Source organism: Nicotiana sylvestris, chromosome 2 (assembly GCF_000393655.2).
Source record: "Nicotiana sylvestris chromosome 2, ASM39365v2, whole genome shotgun sequence".
Lineage (NCBI taxonomy): Eukaryota > Viridiplantae > Streptophyta > Magnoliopsida > Solanales > Solanaceae > Nicotiana > Nicotiana sylvestris.
Genome location: NC_091058.1, coordinates 43525324 through 43551332, shown reverse-complemented (window position 1 = coordinate 43551332; position 26009 = coordinate 43525324). Strand labels below are relative to the sequence as shown.

The 26009-nt window shown below is 41.4% G+C and overlaps 1 protein-coding gene across 1 annotated transcript; it reads right to left on the bottom strand.

Annotated features, from left to right (window-relative positions):
- Positions 1-1226: 1226 nt before the first annotated feature.
- LOC138884658 (uncharacterized) lies at positions 1227-2015 on the bottom strand. Its single transcript, XM_070165673.1, has one exon. It carries the CDS (start codon positions 2013-2015, stop codon positions 1227-1229), a length of 789 nt encoding a protein of 262 aa, XP_070021774.1.
- Positions 2016-26009: the final 23994 nt, after the last annotated feature.

Here is a 26009-nt window from a genome sequence, read left to right as displayed (position 1 = left end):
AGTTATGACGCTTAAATGATAACGATAGTATCGTTTCTCTTATTGTAGACTAAGGAGTTTTGACAATTGCATAGCTTGAGATTGGGGCAGTATATACAAGGTATGTGAGACTATCCCTTTTCTTCTTTTGCACGACTCCAATTGTACATAATGTAATGAACGATCTTCCAAGATACTCTACTCTTAGAAGCTAGCAGTACTTACATTGTTTTCCCTCTTATGGAACGATTGATGTTAATGTTGCTTCTCTTAGTCTTATGTTATCAATGTTGTTGGTACTTCCTGATTCTTATAAGGTTCATAGTGAAGAGTTAGTCCTAATAACGTGTACAGAGGATACCGACCTTACGTCACTCCGAAAGGTTTAGAATGTGATTCCATGAGTCGAGCATGCATTATATATATGTATCTATTTTACTCTACCGAGCCACGCTATAGTTGGCCGGGTACGGCACCTATTGTGCAACCACTGATCAGTTGGGTTTTACCGAGCTCCACGTGGCCGGGTACGATTCTACCGAGCCTATTATGGCCGGGTACGATATGATGATGATGATGCCCACAGAGGCGAATGCTTTAAAGGTTTATGTATTTATACATATGTATCATGCATTTCATGTAAGTAGCCCTCAGAGGTACTAAGATGTTACAGGTTGTATATTCTCTATCCTTGCTTACATTACTGATCGCATTTATGGTTCCTTGCCTTACATACTCAGTACTTTATTCGTACTGACGTCCTTTTATTTGTGGACGCTGCATGTCATGCTGCAGGTCCTGATAGACAGGCAGGTGCAGCTCCCCCACCACAGTAGACTGTCCAGTTCAGCGGTGATTAGCGAGATCCCTTCTCCGGACTTGCCTTGGTCTTGGTATGCAATTTTTGTTATAGACATTATGGGTATGTCGGGGCCCTGTTCCGGCTATGTTGCAACACTTATGTTCTTTTAGAGGCTCATAGATAGGTGTCGGCTCATGTATAGTTTGGTATGCCTTGTCGGCTAGTTTTTGTTGTATAGTCTTTCATAGTAGCGTGGTAGCTCATACCTTATATGTAGTTTCTTGATTGTCTGGTCATCCCCTGCTATGTATGTTCATGCCGTCATATTTTATTGCTGGTTGTCCATGATCTAGGTCTACCATTTATATTGATCTCTTTAGCCTTATAAGATAATAATGAAGGTTAGATGAAATGTACGTTGGTGCTCGGCAAGTGTGGTCGGGTGCTAGTCATGGCCCTTCAGTTTGGGTCGTGACATTATGCTAGCCCCAAAATCACAAAGGGCCTTGGCAAAATCCGCACTTCCGAGAGTGCAAGGAATAGTAAAAGCTCTGGGGTCTTCAAGTTTTGGGGCCATAGAATGCACGATAGAACTAACGTGATGAGTTATTTTAATTGTTTCACACTCCATCGACCGCTTTTTCCTCAACAAATCCTTCATAAACTTGGCATATACCGGTATTTGCTCAAGTGCCTCCGCCAAAGGCACATTGATTGTAAGGCTTTTCATCATGTCAATGAACTTTTTGAATTGGTTGTCACTCTTTTGCTTTGCTAACAGTTGAGGATAAGGCGGAGGTGGCCTAGGCAAAGGTGCCTTGGTTTCGGGCACCACCGGCTCAGGAATGTCAATCACGTATTCCATAGACGGGTTCACGGTATCTTGAGTTTCCACCTCGGCCTCATCAATATCAATCCTCACATCATTGTTCACATCATTGTCAACCACATCTTCAACTACCAAAAGTACATCATCATCCCGCAACTCAACATCATCAACCACAACTTGCTTTTCTCTTAAGGCATCTACATCACCGCCTCTCCCACTTCTTGTTGTAACCGCCATCACATGATTGTTCCCACCCTTCGGGTTCACTACCGTATCACTTGGTAGAGCACCCTTTGGGCGAGTGTTCAAATATTGAGATATTTGGCCTAGTTGCACCTCCAAGTTCCGGATAGAGGTATTGTGGGAAGCCAATTGAGCATTGGAGTCTTGGTTCTTCTTCATCATTTGCTCGAACATAATCTCGATTCTGCCCATATCATTGCCCGACGAACTAGACCCTTGAGATTGAAATGGGTTGCCATTGTTGGTTCGTAGAGTTGCCTCTATTGCCTTGATAGTTGTTAACATATTGAACCTCTTCACTTTGATCATCATAACACTCATTTGAAAAACCACCATCATTGTTGTCATATTGTTCAAAATTCCCTTGAGATTGTTGCCCTTTTTGCCTTCTCTTAAGCATATTAACACCTTCAATGGAATTGACTTGGCGAGGATTTCGGACTTGTTGCAACTGCGCCTTCGCCAAATGGTTCATAGTAGTAGTAAGCTCAGCTATCGCTTGCCCGTGATCATGTAATTCCTTATGCAAATGAATAACCATATGGTCACCTTGAGGAACATTGGCCCTACTTTTCCATGCAGAAGAAGTGTCAGCCATCTCATCAAGTACATCACATGCCTCATTATATGACAGCTTCAAAAAATTGCCCCCGGCAAGTTAGTTCACTATGCATTGGTTTGTGGTGTTAATGCCCCGGTAGAAAGTTTGTTGGGTCATAGCCTCGGTCATATTATTGTTGGGGCATTCTTTCACCATTGTTCTATAACGCTCCCAAATCTCATGCAAAGGTTCTGTGGGCTCTTGCTTGAAGGCTAATATTTCATCTCAAAGTGGCACCATATGACTAGGAGAGAAGAATTTGGCAATAAACTTATCCGCCAACTCATCCCAAGTTGTGATGGAATGGTTGGGGAGTCTCTCGAGCCAGTCTAGTGCCTTCCCCTGAAGTGAGAACAGGAAAAGTCTCAATCTCGGCGCATCCTCGGACACATTCGTCTGTTTGCTCCCCCAACATGTATCTACGAACCCCTTGAGATGTTTGTAGGCATTTGAATCGCAGCACCCGTGAAGTACCCATTCTGCTCAAGTAAGGTCAACATCACATTATTTATCTGAAAATTGCCCGCCCGGATTCGGGGTGGGACAATAGAACTAGCATAGCCTTGGTTCAGTAATACTCTGGGAGCCACTCTTGGAGGTGGCGGAGGAGGATCTGGAATATTGTCATTTGGATTAACATTGGCAATGCGGCCTCTACGTTGTCCTTGAGGTACAAGAGGCACCTCATCTTGCTCAAGATCATCTACCTCCTCCCCCGCAAGCACGTTTCCAAGAGGGTCATTAGCGTTGTTTAAAGCCATATTGGTACCTAAGTAGTGATGCAAACAAGTAAGTAACAAAGAAGGAAAGAAGAAAAATACACAAAACTAACTAAATAGATAGCCAAAACTGTTAGCTCCCCGGCAACAGCGCCAAAAAGTGATCGCAGCCTACTCTACACTACTAAAACGTAGGAAGAGAGGGTCGCAATAGCTTTTACCCGATTTGTGGGTCGGGATCGATTTCCACAGAGATCTAGGAATGGAGTCGAGTATCTATTTAGGTTGGAATTGCTTAATTGTTCCAAATATCACTTCTAATTATTTTTGTGTTTTCTTTATATTCTACTATTATCAAACTACAAATTATAATTGCAACTAGAGTAAGCTAAGAGTAAATGGCTACAAGTTTTATCTAATAGTTTAAAAGGCACTAGGGTAGTGGCATCCTCCTAGGTGGCTAATTGACAGGTAATTGAACCTAAGGCACGATTGACATGATTGGAGAATATTCTATAACTGTTGCACAATTTTACCCACTCTCACACCTCTCGTAGAAAGAATGATTTTGCCCAATTGATTTCCTCAAGACCAATTGGGTATGCATATTTGCTCAAACAACTAGGGTTCAAGTCATGTATTACTCTCTCGAGGTTTAACCCTTTAATTGGGACTATCAATTCTCTTGAGTCCATCCCAATTCCTTGTTGGATCAATTTCGGAGACTTAGGCTCTCTTTCTCAAGAAGAGCCCAAGTCAACTTAGCACAAACTAGTGTTTGCAACCACTATTCAGTAATTAAACCATGAAATTGACCCAAATAGAAAATACTCATAGTCAATCTAGACCTAAATTGCAACACCCATCAATTACCCACACTGGGGTTGAGCCACAACCCTAGCTAATGGGTCTAGTTACTCATGCTTGAAGAGAAAAACAGAGAAATAGATGAAGATAAAGACATATTAATTAATTGCTAAGGTAAATACAAAGATTCAATGATAAAAACTAAGTAAAAATGCCCAAAATGGCTAAGAAATATCGTCTCACGAGCGCAGCTGAAGTCTGATAATATCTGATTACCCTAAATATTGGAAAAAGGTTCTATTTATACTAAGCTGGAAAAACTGGACAAAAATGCCCCTGCAGGGTCAGTGCGGACCGCACAGAATGGACTGCGGTCGCACTAGGATCTTGACTCAGCAATTTCACTTCTCTGAACTCAGGCTCCGCGTACCGCGCAGAATAGACCACGGCCACGGAGGCTTCTAATGCGGTCCGTACAAACATGACCGCGGACTGCGCAGGCTTGAACCTTAGTAATTGACATCTCTCTGATCTTCTCCTCTACGGACCGCTTGAAATGGTAGTGTAGCCGCGGTGGCTTCAGTGCGGTCTGCACAAGATCTACTGTGGCTACACTGCTTTGATGCCTTCAATTCCAGGTCTCTGAATCTCCCTAGTGCAAACCGTACAAAGTGTAGTGCAGCCGCACAACGCTTGCTTGTCCTGAGTTGGTCTTGTCTTTGGTACTTGTGCAGATTTCACTCCTTTTGAGCCGATCTTTGACATTTTTGTCACTTTGGTGATCAAACCTGCAATCAAGCACAACTTGTGAGCTTTTTGGGACTATTTTGTATGAATTTATAAGCAAAGCGTAAGCGAGAAGGAGTGTAAAATGCATCAAAATCCCTAGTTATCAGCGACTCAAATATCCTCATGTTGTGCAGTTTGTACCTGCACCTATCAATGAAATCCCGGGCATCCTCTGACACTCACCCCCGAAGATAGGAGGGTGAAGTCTAGTCCATCTATCGAATAACTTATCCGGGTCACCATCCACAGCTGGTCTAGGCTCGGGCACCACTGCAGCGACTGGCTAAGCCCCATCTGTGGGTAGTGCACCCGGAGTTTGATACACTGTAGTTGCGTGACTAGGAGCCTAAGCAGTAGGGGTCTGTGCTCCCCCTCCTGCCTATGATGTAGCTGGATCTGTTGGAAATAACCCAGCCTGAGTCATGGTGTCCATGAACCGTAGTATACGGCCCGTGAACTCCTGGAAACCTGGTGTTGTCATAAAGTCCGCCGGGGTAGGATCGGCTACGGGCACCTCACCCTGCTCCTCAATGATAGGATCTCCCGCATGATCTGTTGGTGGTGCTACTGGGACAGCTATGGGACGCCCTCGTCCCCTACCTCGGGCCGGTGCCCTTCCCCGACCTCTACCTCGGCCTCTAGCAACGGGGGGAGCAGCTCCTCCCAGGTCTGGAACATTAGCCGTGCGTATCCTCACTGTCGACGCCCCCTTTTTCTCTAACCGTGGGGTCAGAAATCGGGTATACGACATTGGGAGGACAACTCTATTCCCTTTCGAGAATTGGATTTAGAAGTTGAAGAGTCTCCACCTAATGATTATAGTGCATTAGGACACTTTAAGAAGGGTTTGAGATGAAGAGACCAGAGATTAGGGTAAGGGCTAGAAATTATCCCAAGGGAAGGTGTTAGGCACCCCTAAAGATCCACTAGTGTGGTTCCCGGCCATGTTATAATTGTGACTTTACAAGTAAACAATCAAGGCTCAAATAAGGATTCGCACATAACATTGCGACCAAGTTGAAAATTTTCGAAGGTAAGTAGAGAGGGCAAAAATTCATGAAAAAGAGATTTGAAAAGTTTTACAAGAAGCGATGAAAGCAAATAAAGGGAGAGGAGTCCTAAGTTTATAATTAATATGGATCACTTCAATGCAATACCCAGCGATCACTCCTCAGAAAAGGGGTCGCACGTGATATTAGCGCATCAGTCATCATATCCATATCTACCCTTCCCACCCCGTTAAGGTATTTAAACGCGATCAGTCTCGTTTACTTATTGCATGCTAGTACCCATCCCAACCTATCAGTCCCGGGGTATTAGGACTTCTAATCCTAAAGGGGAAGGAAAGGGATATAGGCATATATGGAGCTCAAAGGTTAAAATTCTAATTGCGACATACAAAACAAGTAACAAATATAAGGATGAACAAAACAAATAGGTAAGGCTCAAGTAAACCCCTTAATCAAACAAACACTTAGTTTAGCATGTCTTGGCACATACTGATTTGGTCTTTAAATTAAACTTAAACAGCGAACGGACTGGTTCAACCCATATGTTTAGATAGAAAGTCTGCATTAGGAAACTTGGATCCAATTGTCAGAAATTAAGGTATTTCAAGCGAGTGATTTAAAGGGTACTGGTTTCAGGAAAAAAGTAGTCTAATGCAGAGGAGTTTTGAAAAGAAAGTATAGACTGCAGTAAAAATAAAACACAGAAATGGTTGTGAAAGAGTTTCAGAGATAGAAATATCTAAGGAAAGGGTAAGTCGCAACTGTTTTAAGAGACAATTTCAGGGTCTGAGTAAAACGTTTAGGCAGAATGTTTAGAAAGAAACTGTTTCAGAAAAAGATGCCGATTTGAGGGATTTAAAAGCATACTGAGTCAATAGAGTTTTTGTCAAAGAATTAAGACTTCTGAAATCGTTGTTGTATTAAGACGTTAAGGACCAGTTAATAGATCATTATTACTTTAAGCGAATCAGACGAGTTTGATGCTAATCCTATAGGCATGATATCTATCTTGATTTTTAAAACCTGTTATTGAACTTGTAAAAGATGATTGTGTTAATTAACCCTACAGTTTGCCTAATGCATATGCATTCCTTATAGGCATGATCTCTATATGTATTGGTTACATGAACGTTAAGTCCTATAGGCGTGATTTCTATGTGATTTGTAGCACAATGAAGCGTTGACCCTATAGGCATGGTCTCTAAATGATGTGGAACCAGAAACATTGAACAATCCTATAGGCAGGATTTCTAAAAAAATAAAATCCTAAAGCATGGTTTCTACCCTTACTGATGCAAGAATGTAAAACCTCTCCCACACCCTTTTACTATATTCCTCAAATTCTTTATACAAATTATTACAGACCAAAAGAAAGAAAATAAATACATTAATAACTAACAACTAGATCCGAGCAGCCTAATTCAATCTTAATGTCCAATAACGTGTGATTAACCAATTCCGGATTTCCAAAGCCTTCCTTTATCCAAAGTGTTTCAAAGTTCTAAGGAATCTCAAGGATTCAAGGCATTGATTACACTCAGGATACCATTTAGAATTAGAATAGTGCAGTGCGGAATAGCCAGCCCTCAGGCATCCAAGTTCAGAGGGAGCTCAAGGGTCCCAAAGCATGGCTTGCAAGAGAGGGGCAGAACTTAGAGCTAGGAGTAAGTGCAAAGTGAAAAGGAATTGGGGAGTCATAACAAATGGTGGTCATACCCAGCCACATGTGCAGACTGGCACACCCCTGACCATTTGTTTGGTCAAACAAGTTAGGAGAAGACACTTGAGGGTCAAACCTAGGTCTGGATGGTGATTAGGACACCACCAAACTCAGGTCCAGGCTCAAGCACATAAAGGGGAGAAGGGAGTGGGAATTTATTGAGTTTGGAGGTTCAAATAACCTAGTTCAGAGTCATAAACAGCAATATCAAAGTGTTGTTATGGCTGGAACTATACTCACATACAAAGGGGAAAAGGGAAAGGGAGTTCACATAAGAAAAGCACAACAGGGTTGCAGAAACATAGTAAAGAAGAACATAACAGACTAGGAAGTAAACATATAATGAAGAAGCATTATTCAACTAAGAATAACGTACCAGTTGCAAAGTAAGAACAAGCAGAACAATAGAGCAATCCAGCAAGTAAACACAGCAGGAGCAGACTTAAGTTCAGCAGAACACTTAAGAGTTTTAAAGAGAGAGCTCAAAATTGTTTCAGAAAGCACAAAGTAGAAGAAGAGAGTAGAATTTCTTTGTGAAAGAACTCAGTATTCGAATGTGTAAAAGCCTGTGTTTTTGTGCAGAAAAGTCTGTGAAAACATCTAAAAACCCCCTGCTTTAGTGCAAAAGAGCAGTCCCTTTTATAGTGCAGAAAGTGAGTTAAGAAAAGGTAAGAGAATAGTTTTGAAATCAATCACAAGTTGTTTCCCTTTGGTTAAGGGATTTGATTCAAACGGGCAAAATAAATAAGAAAAGGATTTGTTTTAAACAATCTTTTCTGAGGCAGCATAACATGGGCAAATACATAGAAACCTATTTAAGGAAGCAATTTAGTAATACACGGTTTAGGTCAAACAAGGAAAGACAATCAATCAACCAGCCAGTAAAATTAGGATTCGAATCTTAGTGTGAATGAATCCATCCAGAAAAAGTGAGAAGGGTTTAATTTAAAGAAAATCAACAACACACAATCAAACCTTTTAAAAAAGGAACTCGGAATCAATCACAAGCTGGCCAAAGGCCTTTTGAAAGAAGAGAATTTGTCATATAAAAAGCATACAGACATGTGAGACAAGAGAGATTTGTTGTAAAACTAGAAAGAAATCAGAGTACCCAAGAAGGTTAGGTTCACAGACTTAGAATCAGTCTGAAAGAGAGTCAGGGTTCTGAATGGAACCCTAGTCCAAACACAAAGTCAAGCTTGCCAAAAACCCCCAAATACTAGGGTTTCTGACTCGAATCAGATGCATAGATGAGAAAACAACAAATAGAACATGCTTAGTAGTCTCTTTCAGAGAGTTATGAGAAACAAACAGAGAGAACAACAAGTTTGAAACACAGGGAATACATTTAGGCAAAGCTTGTCGCTCAAACAAGTTAATAAAAGAAAAAGCGATACAGGTTTAGGAAAATAGTAGATGAAACATGTTCAAACAAAGTCCAGTAAAGATAAGCAAGGAGAAAAAGCTCAATAAAAAATATAGTAGAGGAACATACGAGATAGACATGTAAAGCATGCTTATAGAACCAAGTAGAGCGAAGAACAGAACACAAAAATAGAAGAACATGCATCGTATGGCAAACATAAGAACACAAGAGAAAAACTCATAAGAACGTGGTACAGACAGATTCACACAAAGAAAAGAAGAAGATGAAGAGTCAGAAGTTGTTTTGAGATTTTTTCGAAAACCCTAAATTGAAAGCGAACTAATTTTGAAAAGGAAAATTGGGGAAAAGCTTTAAACGTTGAATATAGCACAGATTCACCACAGATCTAAGTAAATAAAAGGAGGAAGAAACCACGAATAGCTTTAGGGTTTCTCTGAAACCCTACAAATGAGAAGGCTTGGAAGAGGTCTGGTCTTGAGTCAGAGATGGCCATGGCTAGGCTTCTAAAGCTCGAATACGTCGGAGCAAAGTCGGAAAGGCCATAGAACCACAGATCTGAGAAGATCTGAACGAACGTCGTTGAGGTCAAACCTCGAAATCTCAAACACCCATGGCTTAGGAGTGAAGGAAGGTGAGCACAGGTCGTCCATGGCCTGAAAAGCCATGGACTCCGGCGAGATAATGGTCGGAGAAGACGAGGGAGGCGATTAGGGTTTCGAGTGCTTGAGAGCATTTTTAGAGAGAAGAGGTTTCAGAGGCGGCTATCTAAGAGAAAATGAGGGTTAGGGTTGGGGGGTTGGTAGAATTAAAAAGGAAAGGGTCGTTTGTGGCCGTTGATCAAAATGATCAACGGCCAGGATTAAAAGGATTTCCGGGCGGGGTGGATTAAACGGGTCAAGGGGCTGGGTTTGAATGAATTGGGCTAGTCCAATTGAGTTCAAAATTGGGCTGATTTCAGGCTGAAATTGAAATGGAATTTGGGTTATAATTGAAATGAATTGAGGCTACAATTGAAATAGCCAATATTTCCTTTTATTATTTTATAAAAATAGTAAAAATATTTTAAAAGCAAATTAAAGGCACAGAGTCAACTAATAATATATAAATATTAATTCAAAAATATTGGGATCAATTTTTTAATTATAAAATGCTATTAAATCTTAAAGAGGTTAGTATTGCATTATATGCAATTTGGCTTTAAAAATACCAAACGAATTTGTAAAAAATGTGCAAAAAATCATGCTAGATATATTTTGGTGTAAATATGAGAATAAAATAAATTATTCTCCAAAATGGCAAGCTTTGGGAATAATTATTGGATTTTATGGTGTAAAAATAGGCCATAAATTGGTTTAAACAATCATTAAAATGCCAAAACCCTTTGGTGTGCTTATATATGCACATTTATGTTATTTCGGAAGTGTTTTGGGTATAAAAATACATAGGGAAAAAATTGGATATCAACAGTTGCCCCTCTTTACCCGAGGAGGATGAAAGAGTTGTCGGGTAAAGACAAGATGGCCAATTTTGACCGGATCGACGATTGAAAAGCGTTTTGACCGAGATCTGGATTCGGAGCCACCTACATATCCCTGGTTTTATCGGAATCGGGCCATATGTAGTTCAGGAACCATTGACGGAGTGTGTCGAATGAGGATTCGAAAAGAACGGACGCGATGACTAGATTTGGAGTCGGACAGACTGTGGAGAACCGGAGCGGGATCGCTCCTGCTGAGATGGTCGTTTGCTAGCCGATGTACCTGCAAGTGAGCAATGTAGCTTGTATTGTGCATAATTTAAACATGATGCAAGTCCCCATTGGACCATGAATGCTGTCTTTGGACGGTTAGGATGACGTCCTCAGACTATGATGTCCTGGGCCGTGAAGAGCATAAAAAATAATAATTCGCAGGCCATGAAATGGTGTTCTCAGGCTATGCAGATGGTGCCTCTGAACTATGATGCATTTGAATAAGTTGGCGATCTTTCAGCCCATGAAAAGGTGCTAATCTTTCAACCAGATGAATGCAAAGGGTGGTGATCTTTCAGCCAGAGCGAAAATTTAAATGTAGATGGTGATATTGCAGCCATTCAAAATAAAGTGGCGATATTTCAGCCATGCAGGATGGAGACAAAGCTTAGTATTGAAAGGCAGATAAGTAGCCTTATGCATGATGGAGGTAGAGCTTAACCTCGAAAGGCAGATAGGTAGCCTTATGCAAAATGTAGATGGAGACAGTGCTTAGTCTCGAAAGGCAGATAAGTAGCCTTATACAGGATGGAGGTAGAGTTTAACCTCGGAAGGCAGATAGGTAGCCTTATGCAAAAATGCAGATGGAGACAATGCTTAGTCTCGAAAGGCAGATAAGTAGCCTTATGCAATACAAAGATATGCGGATGGAGGTAGAGCTTAACCTCGAAAGGTAGAAAGGCAACCTTATGCAAAATGTAGGAAATGCGGATGGAGACAGAGCTTAGTCTCGGAAGGCAGAAAAGTAGCCTTATGCAAAATGCAGGAAATGCAGATGGAGACAGAGCTTAGTCTCGGAAGGTAGAGAGGTAGCCTTATGCAGGTGATGATGGAGGTAGAGCTTAACCTCGGAAGGCAGAAAAGTAGCCTTATGCAAAATGCAGATGGAGGTAGAGCATAACCTCGGAAGGCAGAAAAGTAGTCTTATGTAGTGCAAGAATGTAAAAGGATGATCAGTAGTAAGATCTCTTAGCTGATAGCCGATTATGACAATATGACTGCTGGGGAGATTGGGTACGGATAGCAATTGCAGGCAAGTGATGATTCTGAGAAGTTGCATTCTTGGGAAAGTATGCGTACATAAATATACCTGACGATATTGCAAGTCGAGTGCCTGCATCCAAAGAAAATCGTGAGTTCTGTGAGGGGAAAGGTTAGTTCGTCTTCCCCGGGCTCTTGACGTTGTATGTCATTTGGGTAGCATCGCTAAACAACAGCAATTCGGATAATAATTATGCATGATTTAGTAAATATAACGTATATAATCGGAAATAGTTTTCTTTAGATGAACCAACGAATGCGACGTGGTTCAGGACATTGCAACCTCTTTTCTCCGGAATTTTGAGGGTCTTTCTCAAAATTCTGCCCCAGTTTGCTGAGCGGACGTTTCTTACGGCTGTGCTAAATGACTAAAAAACATCTTTGGAATTTTGTGGGTTCTCCTCAAAATTCTGCCCCAGTTTTCTGGGCTGGCGCTTCTGGCGATGCATGAACTAAAATTAACATCGGAATTTTGAGGGCCCTCCTCAAAATTCTGCCCCAGCTCCAATAGCGGGGGGAAAATGGAATTTTTATTAAATTATGACCGAACCCATAGGGCTGCCTACGTATCCCCTCTTAAACGGGAATCAGGTCAGGCATAGTTCAAATTACATCATTAAGGGAATCATAAGTGGTTACACATAATTTCGTTTCACTGCATCTGAATTGATTGGCTTCGGCCAGACTTCTCCATCCATCTCCGCAAGAATAAGGGCTCCTCCAGTTAGAACCCGGTGAACCATGTACGGATCCTGCCAATTAGGAGAGAACTTCCCCTTGGCCTCATCTTGATGTGGGAAGATTTTCTTCAACACCAGTTGCCCCGGTGTAAACTTCCTTGGCTTAACCCTTTTGTTGAAGGCTCTGGACATTCTATTCTAATACAACTGACCGTGGCAAACTGCATTCATCCTTTTCCCATCTATAAGGGCTAACTGCTCGTAGTGACCTTTTACCCATTCTGCATCATCCAATTCTACTTCTTGCATGATCCTTAAGGAGGGGATTTCTACCTCGGAGGGGATGACCGCCTCTGTACCATAAACCAGCATGTAGGGAGTTGCTCTGGTCGATGTGCGGACTATAGTGCGGTATCCCAATAAGGCGAATGATAACTTCTCATGCCATTGTTTGTGCCTTTCGACCATCTTCCTTAGTATCTTCTTGATATTCTTGTTGGTTGTTTCCACAGCTTCATTCATCTGAGGCCTGTAAGCTGTAGAGTTCTTGTGTTTGATCTTGAAAGTTTCACACATTGCTTTCATCAAGTCGCTATTGAGATTGGAACCATTATCGGTGATGATTGATTCCGGAACCCCGAACTGACAAACAATGCGGTCGCGGACGAAACCCGCCACAACCTTCTTAGTGACCGCCCTGTATGATGTTTCTTCAACCCATTTGGTAAAATAATCAATTGCCACTAGGATGAACCTGTGCCTATTTGATGTGGCAGTCTCGATAGGTCCGATAACATCCATTCCCCACGGCATGATGAAAGCCATTTTCTCTGCATCTTCCTCGTCCATCTATATTTGATGATACCCAGCGAAACAATCAATGAAAGACTGTAACTCATGCTTGACGCAGTTGTCAATTAGAATGTGTATGTTCAGCAAGGGGAAGTCGTCTTTAGGACTGGCCCGGTTAAGATCCCGGTAGTCAACACAAACTCTAACTTTCCCATTCTTTTTTGGCACAGGCACGATGTTGGCTAACCATGTCGGATACTCTACTACCCTGAGAACCTTGGCTTTGACTTGCTTTGTAACCTCTTCTTTGATTTTCAAACTCATGTTGGGTTTGAATTTCCTGAGCTTCTGCTTTACCGGTGGACATGTCGAGTCTGTTGGCAGTTTGTGAGCTACAATGGATGTGTTGAGACCGGTCATATCATCATATGACCAGGCAAATATGTCTTCATATTCCTTTAGGAACTCCTTGTACTCTTTCTTTTCTGATGGTGATAGGTGAACACTGATGCGCGTTTCTTTGACATTCTCTGCATATCCCAGATTAATGACCTCAGTTTCATCCAAGTTAGACTTAGGCCTATTTTCAAAATTCTCAACTCCTCTAACGACCTCTTCTGGTATATCATCCTCTTCTGAGTCCATATCCGTTTGTTGAGTTGTCTCGTTGCGAGTCACAATCGTTGGTTCCACATCAAGGCAAGTAATAGTAATGCTATGTAAAATAAAGTGAATGATAGAAAAATAATAAGAGCGAGATATATAATAAACTGAAATGCTTCGATTAGATTCATAATTGTTTTGAATATCAGAGCTCTTTTCAAAATTAAAGACAATGCAGAAATAAAATCAGCTAGTAAAAAGTAAAAATGTGATGCATGGTGCTTTTGTTTAGCCTTGCTACCCCGAAGCTTTCCGGGCCCTGGTGGTTCTGATTGACCAATTGCTGAGGTGTTGTCCTCGGTTCACAGCTTGTATAGAAGGGCCTTCCTCCTCGAAAATAACACTGCAATCCATATCATCATCCTCTAGGAACAGATTCTTCACGGCTGCCAATGCTTCATCTTCCTTCGACCCATATATAGTATCTGGCGGCTGGAAAGTTTGCTCCAGGTGAGGTATCGGGTGCTCCAGTGGGTAGTAGGGACTGCTCCATGGTGGCGACCAGTGATTGAACTCCTCCCAAGTGTACTCATACCCCAACCCAAATGTAGTGCCATGTTTCTTCAGCTTGACGGGTTTGGCGATTCCCTGGAGGTTTTTGCCGAGTCCCTTTCTAGGTTCGTATCCACACCAATTCAGGATACTTTCAATCTTGTTATCCCACCATTTATCTTTGTCTACAGCGTTGACTCTTTCAATGTGGTGGTATGTTTCTCCGTCTATTCTCCTTCTACCTCCAATCATCGGGATGGTCTGGCGACTATATATGGGGTTGCTACCATCGCCATGAATGATCACCTATTGGTGATTCCATTCGAACTTCACTGCCTGATGCAGGGTCGATGCTACAGCTACAGCGGCATGGATCCATGGTCATCCCAACAGAAAATTGTAGGATGTTGGGACATCTATCACTTGAAAGTAAACGTCAAACCAGGTTGGCCCCATTTGCAGGCATAGGCTGATCTCTCCAATAGTAGACCTTTGGGACCCATAGAAGGTTTTGACATTGATGGCCCCATCTTTGATCTCGTGCAGGCTCTTTCCCAATGTTCTGAGAGTTATCAACGAACAGATGTTGAGGCTGGAGCCTCCATCGATCAAGACTCTAGTGATGAAGTAATCCTCGTATTGCACGGTGATGTGTAGGGCCATGTTGTGACTCAATCCTTCCGGCGGTAGTTCATCTTCGTGGCAGGTGATTTTGTGGCTTTCCAGTATTTGTCCTACCATATTTGCCATTTCGCCCCCAGTTATGTTGTTGGGCACATAATCTTCGCTCAATATCTTCATCAAGGCATTTTTGTGTGTGTCAGAGCTCTGTAGAAGAGCTGGGATGGAGATCTGTGCCGGTGTTTTGTTCAACTGCTCAACGACCGAATACTCCTTAGCTTGTATTTTCCTCCAAAGATCATCGGGACCAGTTTTAGTAGTCCGTCCCGGGGCTTGCTTACTGGACTCAGCTAGGTGTTCTGGAGTGTAGACCCTGCCTGTTCTGGTCATACCCTGCGCAGCAATTGCTTCTCCCGTCTTGGTCCTTCCTTTCCTCCTTGCTTCATCTGTATAATCCCATGGTATGGCATTTGAGTAGAACGGTGTTACGTATGACATTGCTACAGGCATGGGTACCCTCGGTGGTAACACAGCAACTTCAAAAGGTACAGGTGCCTTTGGAACCCCAAACTCAACCTCAATTGGCCCGGCCACCTTCGCAGAAGAAGGTGCTTCAAATTCGCGAGGTATAGACATGTTCACTTCATCGCCCCTAGAGGGATGGTTCTGTACAACAATCGGGTTAAGTGTGACTACTGGTTTCTTTGGCTCATCATCATCAGCAATCAGTCCTATCGATCCCTTGGGGTCCCAGTCATCTTCGATCTCGATCATGTGAATGTCCCCACCTCTGTAATCAGGCAGAGGGTTGTTGTGGACATTAGGAGCAAGCTCCTTTGCTATGATAACCTTATTGTCGATCAGAGTTTGAATCTTGTCCTTCAACGAGCGGTATTCGTCAACGGTGTGACCTTTCATGCCGGAATGGTACGCACAGGTCTTATTAGGGTTGATCCACTAGGAAGGATTTTCTGGAGTTATGGCAGGGATAGGGGAGACGTAACCAGTAGCTTTAAGTTTCTCATACAGCTGGTCAATTGGCTCAGCGATGGTTGTATATTGTCTGGGAGTTCTGCGGTCAAAATTTGGTCTGGGTCTAGGGAAATTTTGGCGAGTGAGAAGTGATTGGTAATGAGGGGGTTGGGCATTATAAGCTTGGTAAACAAGTGCAGGCTGAGAGTATCTGGGTGAAGTGGATTGATATGCGGGAGGTGGAGATGATTGGTAAACAGGTGGTGGATTTTGGTAAGAAGGTGCGGGTGTTTGGTAATTCAGGATAGGCTTATATATAAGTGGAGGTGACGGGTAGGTATGGTATTTTAGTGGTGATTTGGCTCCCTTTGCGACCATCACGGCATTGACATCCTTCTTCTTGGACGTGCCACCAGACTGTAAAGCCTTGTTGGTGTCCTGCAATGCTTCAAGATTAGTAACCATACCATTCTTAATGCCTTCTTCAATTCTTTCTCCCAGCTTGATGATATCGGAGAATTTTTTTCCCTCGATTAGCATCAACCTCTCATAATATTGTGGGTCTTGAGCCCGGACGAAGAATCTGTTCATTTTTTCCTCTTCTAAGGCCGGCCTGACCTTAGCAACCTTTGATCTCCAATGGGTAGCATACTCGCGGAATATCTCGGTAGGCTTCTTCTTCAGATTCTGGATGTAGAATACATCCGGTGCATTCTCTGTATTGAATCGGAACCTATCCATGAAATTCGATGCCATACCTACCCAGCTCGTCCATTTCTTGGGATCATGACTGATGTACCAGGATAAAGCATCCCCCTTCAGGCTTCTCATGAAGAGTTTCATACGGATTTTCTCATTCCTTCCGACTCCAACCAGCTTATCACAATATGTCCTCAAATGGACTCTGGGATCTCCCGTGCCATCGAACATTTCGAACTTGGGAGGTTTGTATCCCTCTAGAAGTTCAACATCTGGCTAAATGCAGAGGTCCTCATAATTCAGCCCCTCTATGCCTTTGTTTCCTTCCATGCCCTGGACTCGGCTGGTCAATTTCTTGAGTTCTGCTACCAAGTTTCTGATAAGAGAGTCCTTGTCATCAGACTCAGGTGCACTTGAGATTGGTTGAGTGTAGTGGGGTATGGTATCTACGCAGATGGGAGTGTTGTGGGGGTGGTCATTTGTGGTGTTTAGTGGTTCGGGAATGGGTAGTGGAGTGTGGCATGTGTTGCAATATTGAGCATGGGTGGGTTGCATTTGTGGTTGTGGGGTGTTCTATGGAGGTGTGGGATTTTGAGCATTTGGGAAGTTGACATCAGGAGCGGTGAGAGTGAATGATAAATTTGCCAAGTTCCAAACTTGATCCAATTCTTCTTGGAACTTCAACAGCTTCTGCTCAAGTTGGGTAGCAGTTTCCTTAGCAACCGGGGTACCCTGAGGAATCTCAACTCTTTCAATTTCCTTTCTGGTGCTTGAATCTCCCATTCTACCTTTGCTCTTATTTCATATAGGAGGAGGAGGAGGAGGAGGTGGAGGGCCCTTGGATCTCGTACTGTATGATGATGGTGCCAGAATGCATGAACTAACCTTTGGGGAGGGGAATAAAAATAAAGAAAAACAAAAAGGTAACTAGTTAGTGCAGGTTATGAGAAGAAAATGTTGCAATATTTAAACACATTGTGCAAGAATATAAATCGCGTCCTAATTTGGGTGCCTCGTTGTGCCTGAGGTAGGCCTAGCGACAAATTAACTTGGAGAACTTATAATGCTAACTGCCTCATTTTATTGAAAAGAAATAAGACGAATCCAAAGTGACGCTAAATAACGGAAAATAAAATGTCACTAGTGGCCATCGGCCTTATTACATCATTAGAAGCAAAATAAAAGACTCCTAACTACTTGGTCCTAGACGGACATTCCCCAGATTCGGTATCCCCCTCGAACAGATTCACCAGCTCGTGCAGTCCTAACAGCAGATAAGCTTGGGCCAAATGTCCACTTGCATTCCCTTCAGCGTTTCGACAATCTTCAATCCTCTTGAGGAACTTTCCTTCGAGCTCCACTAGACCTCACTCCAAATACCCTAGTCACTTGTTGGCGCTGACAGCCATATCCTTCCATTCCTCGATCAACTTCTGATAGGCTTCTTGTATTTCCCGATGCTCACTTTTACACTCTCGAATCCTCTTGCACAGTTAATTGTACTTAACCCATGCTTCAGCTTTCTCGTCGATGATTCTGTGTCCGTGAATGAACCTGGGCTAATCCATACCATTGTGATTATCTTCCAACCAACCCGAATAGTGCGGTACGCAACCAACGTGATACTTGTCCGGCTCAATAGATTCTTTCCCCAAAACGAGCTTGCAATGCCACATGTGTTGAGCTTGGCATTTGTGAGGGCTATCATCGTCCTGGAAATCAGCCCTAAAGTGACTCATTTTGTCGTCCCTTGGTATGATTTGCTTTCTCCCAGCCTGCCTCATGGCTCGGAGGGGAATGTAGGGATAAGTTCCTCTTAGACCAATGAGTATGAGAAATGGTGCATCTCGGGATCGAACAATGAATTCTTCCGTAGGGAACCATTTGACCATCCACTGTACCTGGTCTTCTTTTAGATTCTCAAATAGCTCCACCCATCTTCCAGCGTCCTCTGGCTGAGCGAACATGTTAGGCATATAATTCATACGCCTTGGCTGGTGGAAGGCAATGTGATCATCCCAGTATCTGCGAAAGATCTCTTGTCGGTATTCTCTTTTCTGAAGGTGCTCCATGAGCCAGAGCTGAATGTAATAAATTGCATCCCTCAAAATGACTGGCCTTTCGCTGACAGTTGTCAAGAGCCCGGTATATCTCAGCAACAATCATGGGCACTATGCTGAAAGGCTATCCGCCGATTCCTTCCATCAGAGTCTTAGTTACCATGGCCAATCTGGTATGGATCCTAGTCTTCTTCATAGGGAACACTATCATCCCCAGGAAATAAAACATGAATACGAAGACCCTTCTGTGAATATGCCCCAGTGAGGTGAGGGCAAATTCATCTGAGTAGGTGCGGTATGACTTGATATGGCCGTACCTCTCGTACAGATAGTCGAATGGGATGTATGAGTCTTTCAAACAGGTCAAGTTTGGGTTCTTCTTCAGTCCCATCATCTTAAGGAAACCCCTACCCTTGCGATTCTCTGGCATAAGCAAACCCAGAGTCTCCCAAGGAATACCAGCTAAGCCTCCTATTTCTTCGAGCAAAGGAGTTATTTCCAGGTTCCCGAAGCAGAATACAGACCTGTCACTATCCCAGAACAGAGTTGCAGCCTCTATGATTTTGTTGTCAGGCTGGATTTCTAGAAGAGAAGGCAGATTCCCTAATTATTTGCGGACGAGTGTCCGATCACTGGAGTGAAGATCTTCCTACCAATTCAGCAGCCTTGGATGAATGTTGGTTACCATGCCAAATCTGGGAACTTCGTGCCTCATTTTCTGCAAAACAGAGTGTTAGACCCTTACCCTACCAGACTCGACTATTTAAACCAATAATTAGCATAAAAAGCATTTAATTCTCCAAATAAATGCACAGAACATGTAGGTGTCCGTTTGGGTTTCAGGGAAACCCGATGGACTTTGGACAAGGCTATCTTAATGAGTCATTATGTGGACAACATAACTGACTCGGCTAGGTTTGACCATGATGCATGCACAGTTAGACAGAGTAAGGTTTCTATTGGGTATTAGATAGGTACCCTTGAACGGGCAACTGAAGAGGGAAAGGCACGGAACTGTCGACTGCACCGTCGATCGACTGGTTTTACCGCAAATACGCCTTTGCCGAATTCAAAGGGTGATAATATTGGAAGAGCGCAACCACTTATTATAAGCGTTGCTATGGTGTTTGTTTGGCACGAGTGAAATATGATGTTAAAGATGCAGTTTACAAGAATGAAACAAATTGACATGTATTTTCACGTTCATAAAATAAATGATTACAATAATTGCAGTAATTACAATAGCATTGAAATAAAGTAGTAAGGGAAAGCAACTAAAGGAAAGAAAAGATATGAAGAGCCAAGTCAGTTTCGTAGTGAAAGAATAAAAGACAGTAAATAAAGCAATTAATGAGATAATAAAGTCACAAGCAACATGCAATGGTAAAAGCCTAAAGAAAATCTCCAACAGAGTCGTCATGTTGTCGACGTCCCCTTTTTCTCTAACCGTGGGGTTAGAAATCGGGTATACGACATTGGGAGGACAACTCTATTCCCTTTCGAGAATTGGATTTAGAAGTTGAAGAGTCGCTACCTAATGATTATAGTGCATTAGGACACTTTAAGAAGGGTTTGAGATGAAGAGACCAGAGATTAGGGTAAGGGCTAGAAATTATCCCAAGGGGAAGGTGTTAGGCACCCCTCAAGATCCACTAGTGTGGTTCCCGGCCATGTTATAATTGTGACTTTACAAGTAAACAATCAAGGCTCAAATAAGGATTCGCACATAACATTGCGACCAAGTTGAAAATTTTCGAAGGTAAGTAGAGAGGGCAGAAATTCATGAAAAAGAGATTTGAACAGTTTTACAAGAAGCGATGAAAGCAAATAAAGGGAGGGGAGTCCTAAGTTTATAATTAATATGGATCACTTCAATGCAATACCCAGCGATCACTCCTCAGAAGAGGGGTCGCACGTGATATTAGCGCATCGGTCATCATATCCATATCTACCCTTCCCACCTCATTAAGGTATTTAAACGCGATCAGTCTCGTTTACTTATTGCATGTTAGTACCCGTCCTAACCTATCAGTCCCGGGGTATCAGGACTTCTAATCCTAAACGGGAAGGAAAAGTATATAGGCATATATGGAGCTCAAAGGTTAAAATTCTAATTGCGACATACAAAACAAGTAACAAATATAAGGATGAACAAAACAAATAGGTAAGGCTCAAGTAAACCCCTTAATCAAACAAACACTTAGTTTAGCATGTCTTGGCACATAATGATTTGGTCTTTAAATTAAACTTAAACAGCGAACGAAGTGGTTCAACCCATATGTTTAGATAGAAAGTCTGCATTAGGAAACTTGGATCCAATTGTCAGAAATTTAGGTATTTCAAGCGAGTGATTTAAAGGGTACTGGTTTCAAGAAAAAAGTAGTCTAATGCAGAGGAGTTTTGAAAAGAAAGTATAGACTGCAGTAAAAATAAAACACAGAAATGGTTGTGAAAGAGTTTCAGAGATAGAAATATCTAAGGAAAGGGTAAGTCGCAACTGTTTTAAGAGACAATTTCAGGGTCTGAGTAAAACGTTTAGGCAGAATGTTTAGAAAGAAACTGTTTTAGAAAAAGATGCCGATTTGATGGATTTAAAAGCATACTGAGTCAAGAGAGTTTTTGTCAAAGAATTAAGACTTCTGAAATCGTTGTTGTATTAAGACGTTAAGGACCAGTTAATAGATCATTATTACTTTAAGCGAATCAGACAAGTTTGATGCTAATCCTATAGGCATGATATCTATCTTGATTTTTAAAACCTGTTATTGAACTTGTAAAAGATGATTGTGTTAATTAACTCTACAGTTTGCCTAATGCATATGCATTCCTTATAGGTATGATCTCTATATGCATTGATTACATGAACGTTAAGTCCTATAGGCGTGATTTCTATGTGATTTGTAGCACAATGAAGCGTTGACCCTATAGGCATGGTCTCTAAATGATGTGGAACCAGAAACATTGAACAATCCTATAGGCAGGATTTCTAAAAAAAAATTAAAATCCTAAAGCATGGTTTCTACCCTTACTGATGCAAGAATGTAAAACCCTTCCCACACCCTTTTACTATATTCCCCAAATTCTTTATACAAATTATTACAAACCAAAAGAAAATAAATACATTAAAAACTAACAACTAGATCTGAGAAGCCTAATTCAATCTTAATGTCCAATAACATGTGATTAACCAATTCCGGATTTCCAAAGCCTTCTCTTTATCCAAAGTGTTTCAAAGTTCCAAGGAATTTTAAGGATTCCCGGCATTGCTTATACTCAGCATACCATTTAGAATTAGAATAGTGCAGTGCGGAATAGCCAGCCCTCAGGCATCCAAGTTCAGTGGGAGCTCAAGGGTCCCAAAGCATGGCTTGTAAGAGAGGGGCAGAACTTAGAGCTAGGAGTAAGTGCAAAGTGAAAAGGAATTGGGGAGTCATAACAAATGGTGGTCATACCCAGCCACAGGTGCAGACTGCCACACCTCTGACCATTTGTTTGGTCAAACAAGTTAGGAGTAGACCCTTGAGGGTCAAACCTAGGTCTGGATGGTAATTAGGACACCACCAGACTCAGGTCCAGGCTCAAGCACATAAAGGGGAGAAGGTAGTGGGAATTGATTGAGTTAGGAGGTTCAAAGAACCCAGTTCAGAGTCATAGACAACAATATCAAAGTGCTGTTATGGCTAGAACTATACTCACATACAAAGGGGAAAAGGGAAAGGGAGTTCACATAAGAAAAGCACAACAGAGTTGCAGAAACATAGTAAAGAAGAACATAACAGACTAGGAAGTAAACACATAATGAAGAAGCATTATTCAACTAAGAATAACGTACCAGTTGCAAAGTAAGAACAAGAAGAACAATAGAGCAATCCGGCAAGTAAACACAGTAGGAGCAGACTTAAGTTCAGCAGAACACTTGAGAGTTTTAGAGAGAGAGCTCAAAATTGTTTCAGAAAGCACAAAGTAGAAGAAGAGAGTAGAATTTCTTTGTGAAAGAACTCAGTATTCGAATGTGTAAAAGTTTGTGTTTTTGTGCAGAAAAGTCTGTGAAAGCATCTGAAAACCCTCTGCTTTAGTGCAAAAGAGCAGTCCCTTTTATAGTGCAGAAGGTGAGTAAAGAAAAGGTAAGAGAATAGTTTTGAAATCAATCACAAGCTGTTTGGTTAAGGGATTTGATTCAAACAGGCAAAATAAATAAGGAAAGGATTTGTTTTAAACAATCTTTTCTGAAGCAGCATAACATGGGCAAATACATAGAAACCTATTTAAGGAAACAGTTTAGTAATACACGGTTTAGGTCAAACAAGGTAAGACAATCAATTAACCAGCCAGTAAAATCAGGATTCGAATCTTAGTGTGAATGAATCCAACCAGAGAAAGTTGAGAAGGGTTTAATTTAAAGAAAATCAACAACACACAATCAAACCTTTTAAAAAGGAACTCGGAATCAATCACAAGCTGGCCAAAGGCCTTTTGAAAGAAGAGAATTTGTCATATAAAAAGCATACAGATATGTGAGACAAGAGAGAGTTGTTGTAAAACTAGCAAGAAATCAGAGTACCCAAGAAGGTTAGGTTCACAGACTTAGAATGAGTCTGAAAGAGAGTCAGGGTTCTGAATGGAACCCTAGTCCAAACACAAAGTCAAACTTGCCAAACCCCCCCCCCCAAAAAAAAACTAGGGTTTCTGACTCGAATTAGATGCATAGATGAGAAAACAACAAATATAACAGGCTCAGTAGTCTCTTTCAGAGACTTATGAGAAACAAACAGAGAGAACAACAAGTTTGAAACACGGGGAAAACATTTAGGCAAAGCTTGTCACTCAAACAAGTTCAGAAAAGAAAAAGCGATACAGGTTTAGGAAAATAGTAGATGAAACATGTTCAAACAAAGTCCAGTAAAGGTAAGCAAGGAGCAAAAGCTCAGTAAAAAATATAATAGAGCAACATACGAGATAGACATGTAAAGCATGCTTATAGGAACTAGTAGAGGGAAGAACAGAACACAAAAATAGAAGAATATGCATCGTATGGCAAACATAAGAACACAAGAGAAAAACTCATAAGAATGTGGTACAGACAGATTCACACAATGAAAAGAAGAAGAGGAAGAGTCAGAAGTTATTTTGAGATTTTTTCCAAAACCCTAAATTGAAAGCGAACTAATTTTGAAAAGAAAAATTGGGGAAAAGCTTTAAAACGTTGAATATAGCACAAATTCACCACAGATCTAAGTAAATAAAAGGAGGAAGGAACCTCGAATAGCTTTAGGGTTTCTCTGAAACCCTAGAAATGAGAAGGCTTGGAAAAGGTCTGGTCTTGAGTCAGAGATGGACATGGCTAGGCTTCTAAAGCTCGAATACATCAAAGCAAGGCCGGAGAGGCCATAGAACCACAGATCTGAGAAGATCTGAACGAACGTCGTTGAGGTCAAACCTCGAAATCTCGAAAACCCATGGCTTAGGAGTGAAGGAAGGTAAGCACAGGTCGTCCATGGCCTGAAAAGCCATGGACTCCGGCGAGATAATGGTCGGAGAAGATGAGGGAGGCGATTAGGGTTTCGAGTGCTAGAGAGAATTTCTAGAGAGAAGAGGTTTCAGAGGCGGCTATCTAAGAGAAAATGAGGGTTAGGGTTGGGGGTTGGTAGAATTAAAAAGGAAAGGGTTGTTTGTGGCCGTTGATCAAAATGATCAACGGCCTGGATTAAAAGGATGTCCGGGCGGGTTGGATTAAACGGGTCAAGGGGCTGGGTTTGAATGAATTGGGCTAGTCCAATTGAGTTCGAAATTGGGCTAGTCCAATTGAGTTCGAAATTGGGCTGATTTCAGGATGAAATTGAAATGGAATTTGGGTTATAATTGAAATGAATTGAGGCTACAATTGAAATAGCCAATTTTTCCTTTTATTATTTTATAAAAATAGTAAAAATGTTTTAAAAGCAAATTAAAGGAACTGAGTCAACTAATAATATATAAATATTAATTCGGAAATATTGGGATCAATTTTGTAATTATAAAATGCTATTAAATCTTAAAGAGGCTAGTATTGCAATTAGATGCAATTTGGCTTTAAAAATACCAAACGAATTTGTAAAAAATGTGCAAAAAATCATGTTGGATATATTTTGGTGTAAATATGAGAATAAAATAAATTATTCTCCAAAATGGCAAGCTTTGGGAATAATTATTGGATTTTATGGTGTAAAAATAGGCTATAAATTGGTTTAAAAAATCATTAAAATGCCAAAACCCTTTGGTGTGCTTATATATGCACATTTATATTATTTAGGAAGTGTTTTGGGTATAAAAATACATAGGGAAAAAATTGGATATCAACACACACCATATGTGAGAGAATAGAAGAGGGAAATTTAGTATACTAACCACTGCACGACAGGAAATGAATAAAGAGTAGTTTCCTAACACCCTATAGCCTCTCGAAGATAAATACAAACGTCTCTGTACCGATCCGCAAGACTCTATTAGGTTTGCCCATGACTTGTGAGACCTATGTGAACCTAGTGCTCTGATACCATGTTGTTACGACCCATTTTCATAATAGGTCATGATGGCGCCCAACACTATTGTCGGGCAAGCCAACGCGGAAATATAAATAAGTTCTCGTTTTACTTTTACCAAAATATTTGCAGCAATTTCTTAAGTTAACGTTAAAACAAGTAATAATCAGTAATTTTCCAAAATGATTATACAAATTCCCAAAAGAATAGTCTACTAATGTGTGTGCCAAGACCTAGTGTCACAAGTTGCGGGCAACTAGTAGAATATACAAAAGAATAAATCCATCCTACTGTCCGAAATAGAATAGACAGCAAAAATAAATAAAGAGAGACTCCATCAAGCTGCTGAACGGCATAGGAAGGGGCAACTCACCGTGGAAGTCTCGAACTATGCTCAGGGATGCGCACCAAACTGATAGCCAGATGTACCTGCCTCAGATCCTGTACAATTAAGTACAGAAGTGTAGTATGAGTACATAATCAATATGTACCCAGTAAGTAACCTGTCTAATCTCGAAGAAGTAGAGACGATAAGTCGACTTGACACTTACTAGGGTCAAATAATATGAGAGATGAATTATACTGAGCATGGATAAAACAAATAATTAGGAGTGTATTGCAAGAACTAACAGGTCCTCTCCTAGATAATGTCACAGCTGGGAACTTCCATTTCGGGACAAATAATAAGCTCAAGCCATAGAAAAATACTGAGTAAGACATGCGCAAGTAGTGCCGAGGTTGTACGGCCCGATCCAACATAAAAGTTAATTGTGTACTGCTGAGGGTCGAACGGCACGAACCATAGATGCATCTATTACCCTACTGGCAAATCAAC

What these genes read in the sequence shown, in the direction of transcription:
- LOC138884658 (XM_070165673.1), bottom strand. Translation starts at nt 2,015, where the DNA reads ATGATGAAGAAGAACCAAGACTCCAATGCTCAATTGGCTTCCCACAAT.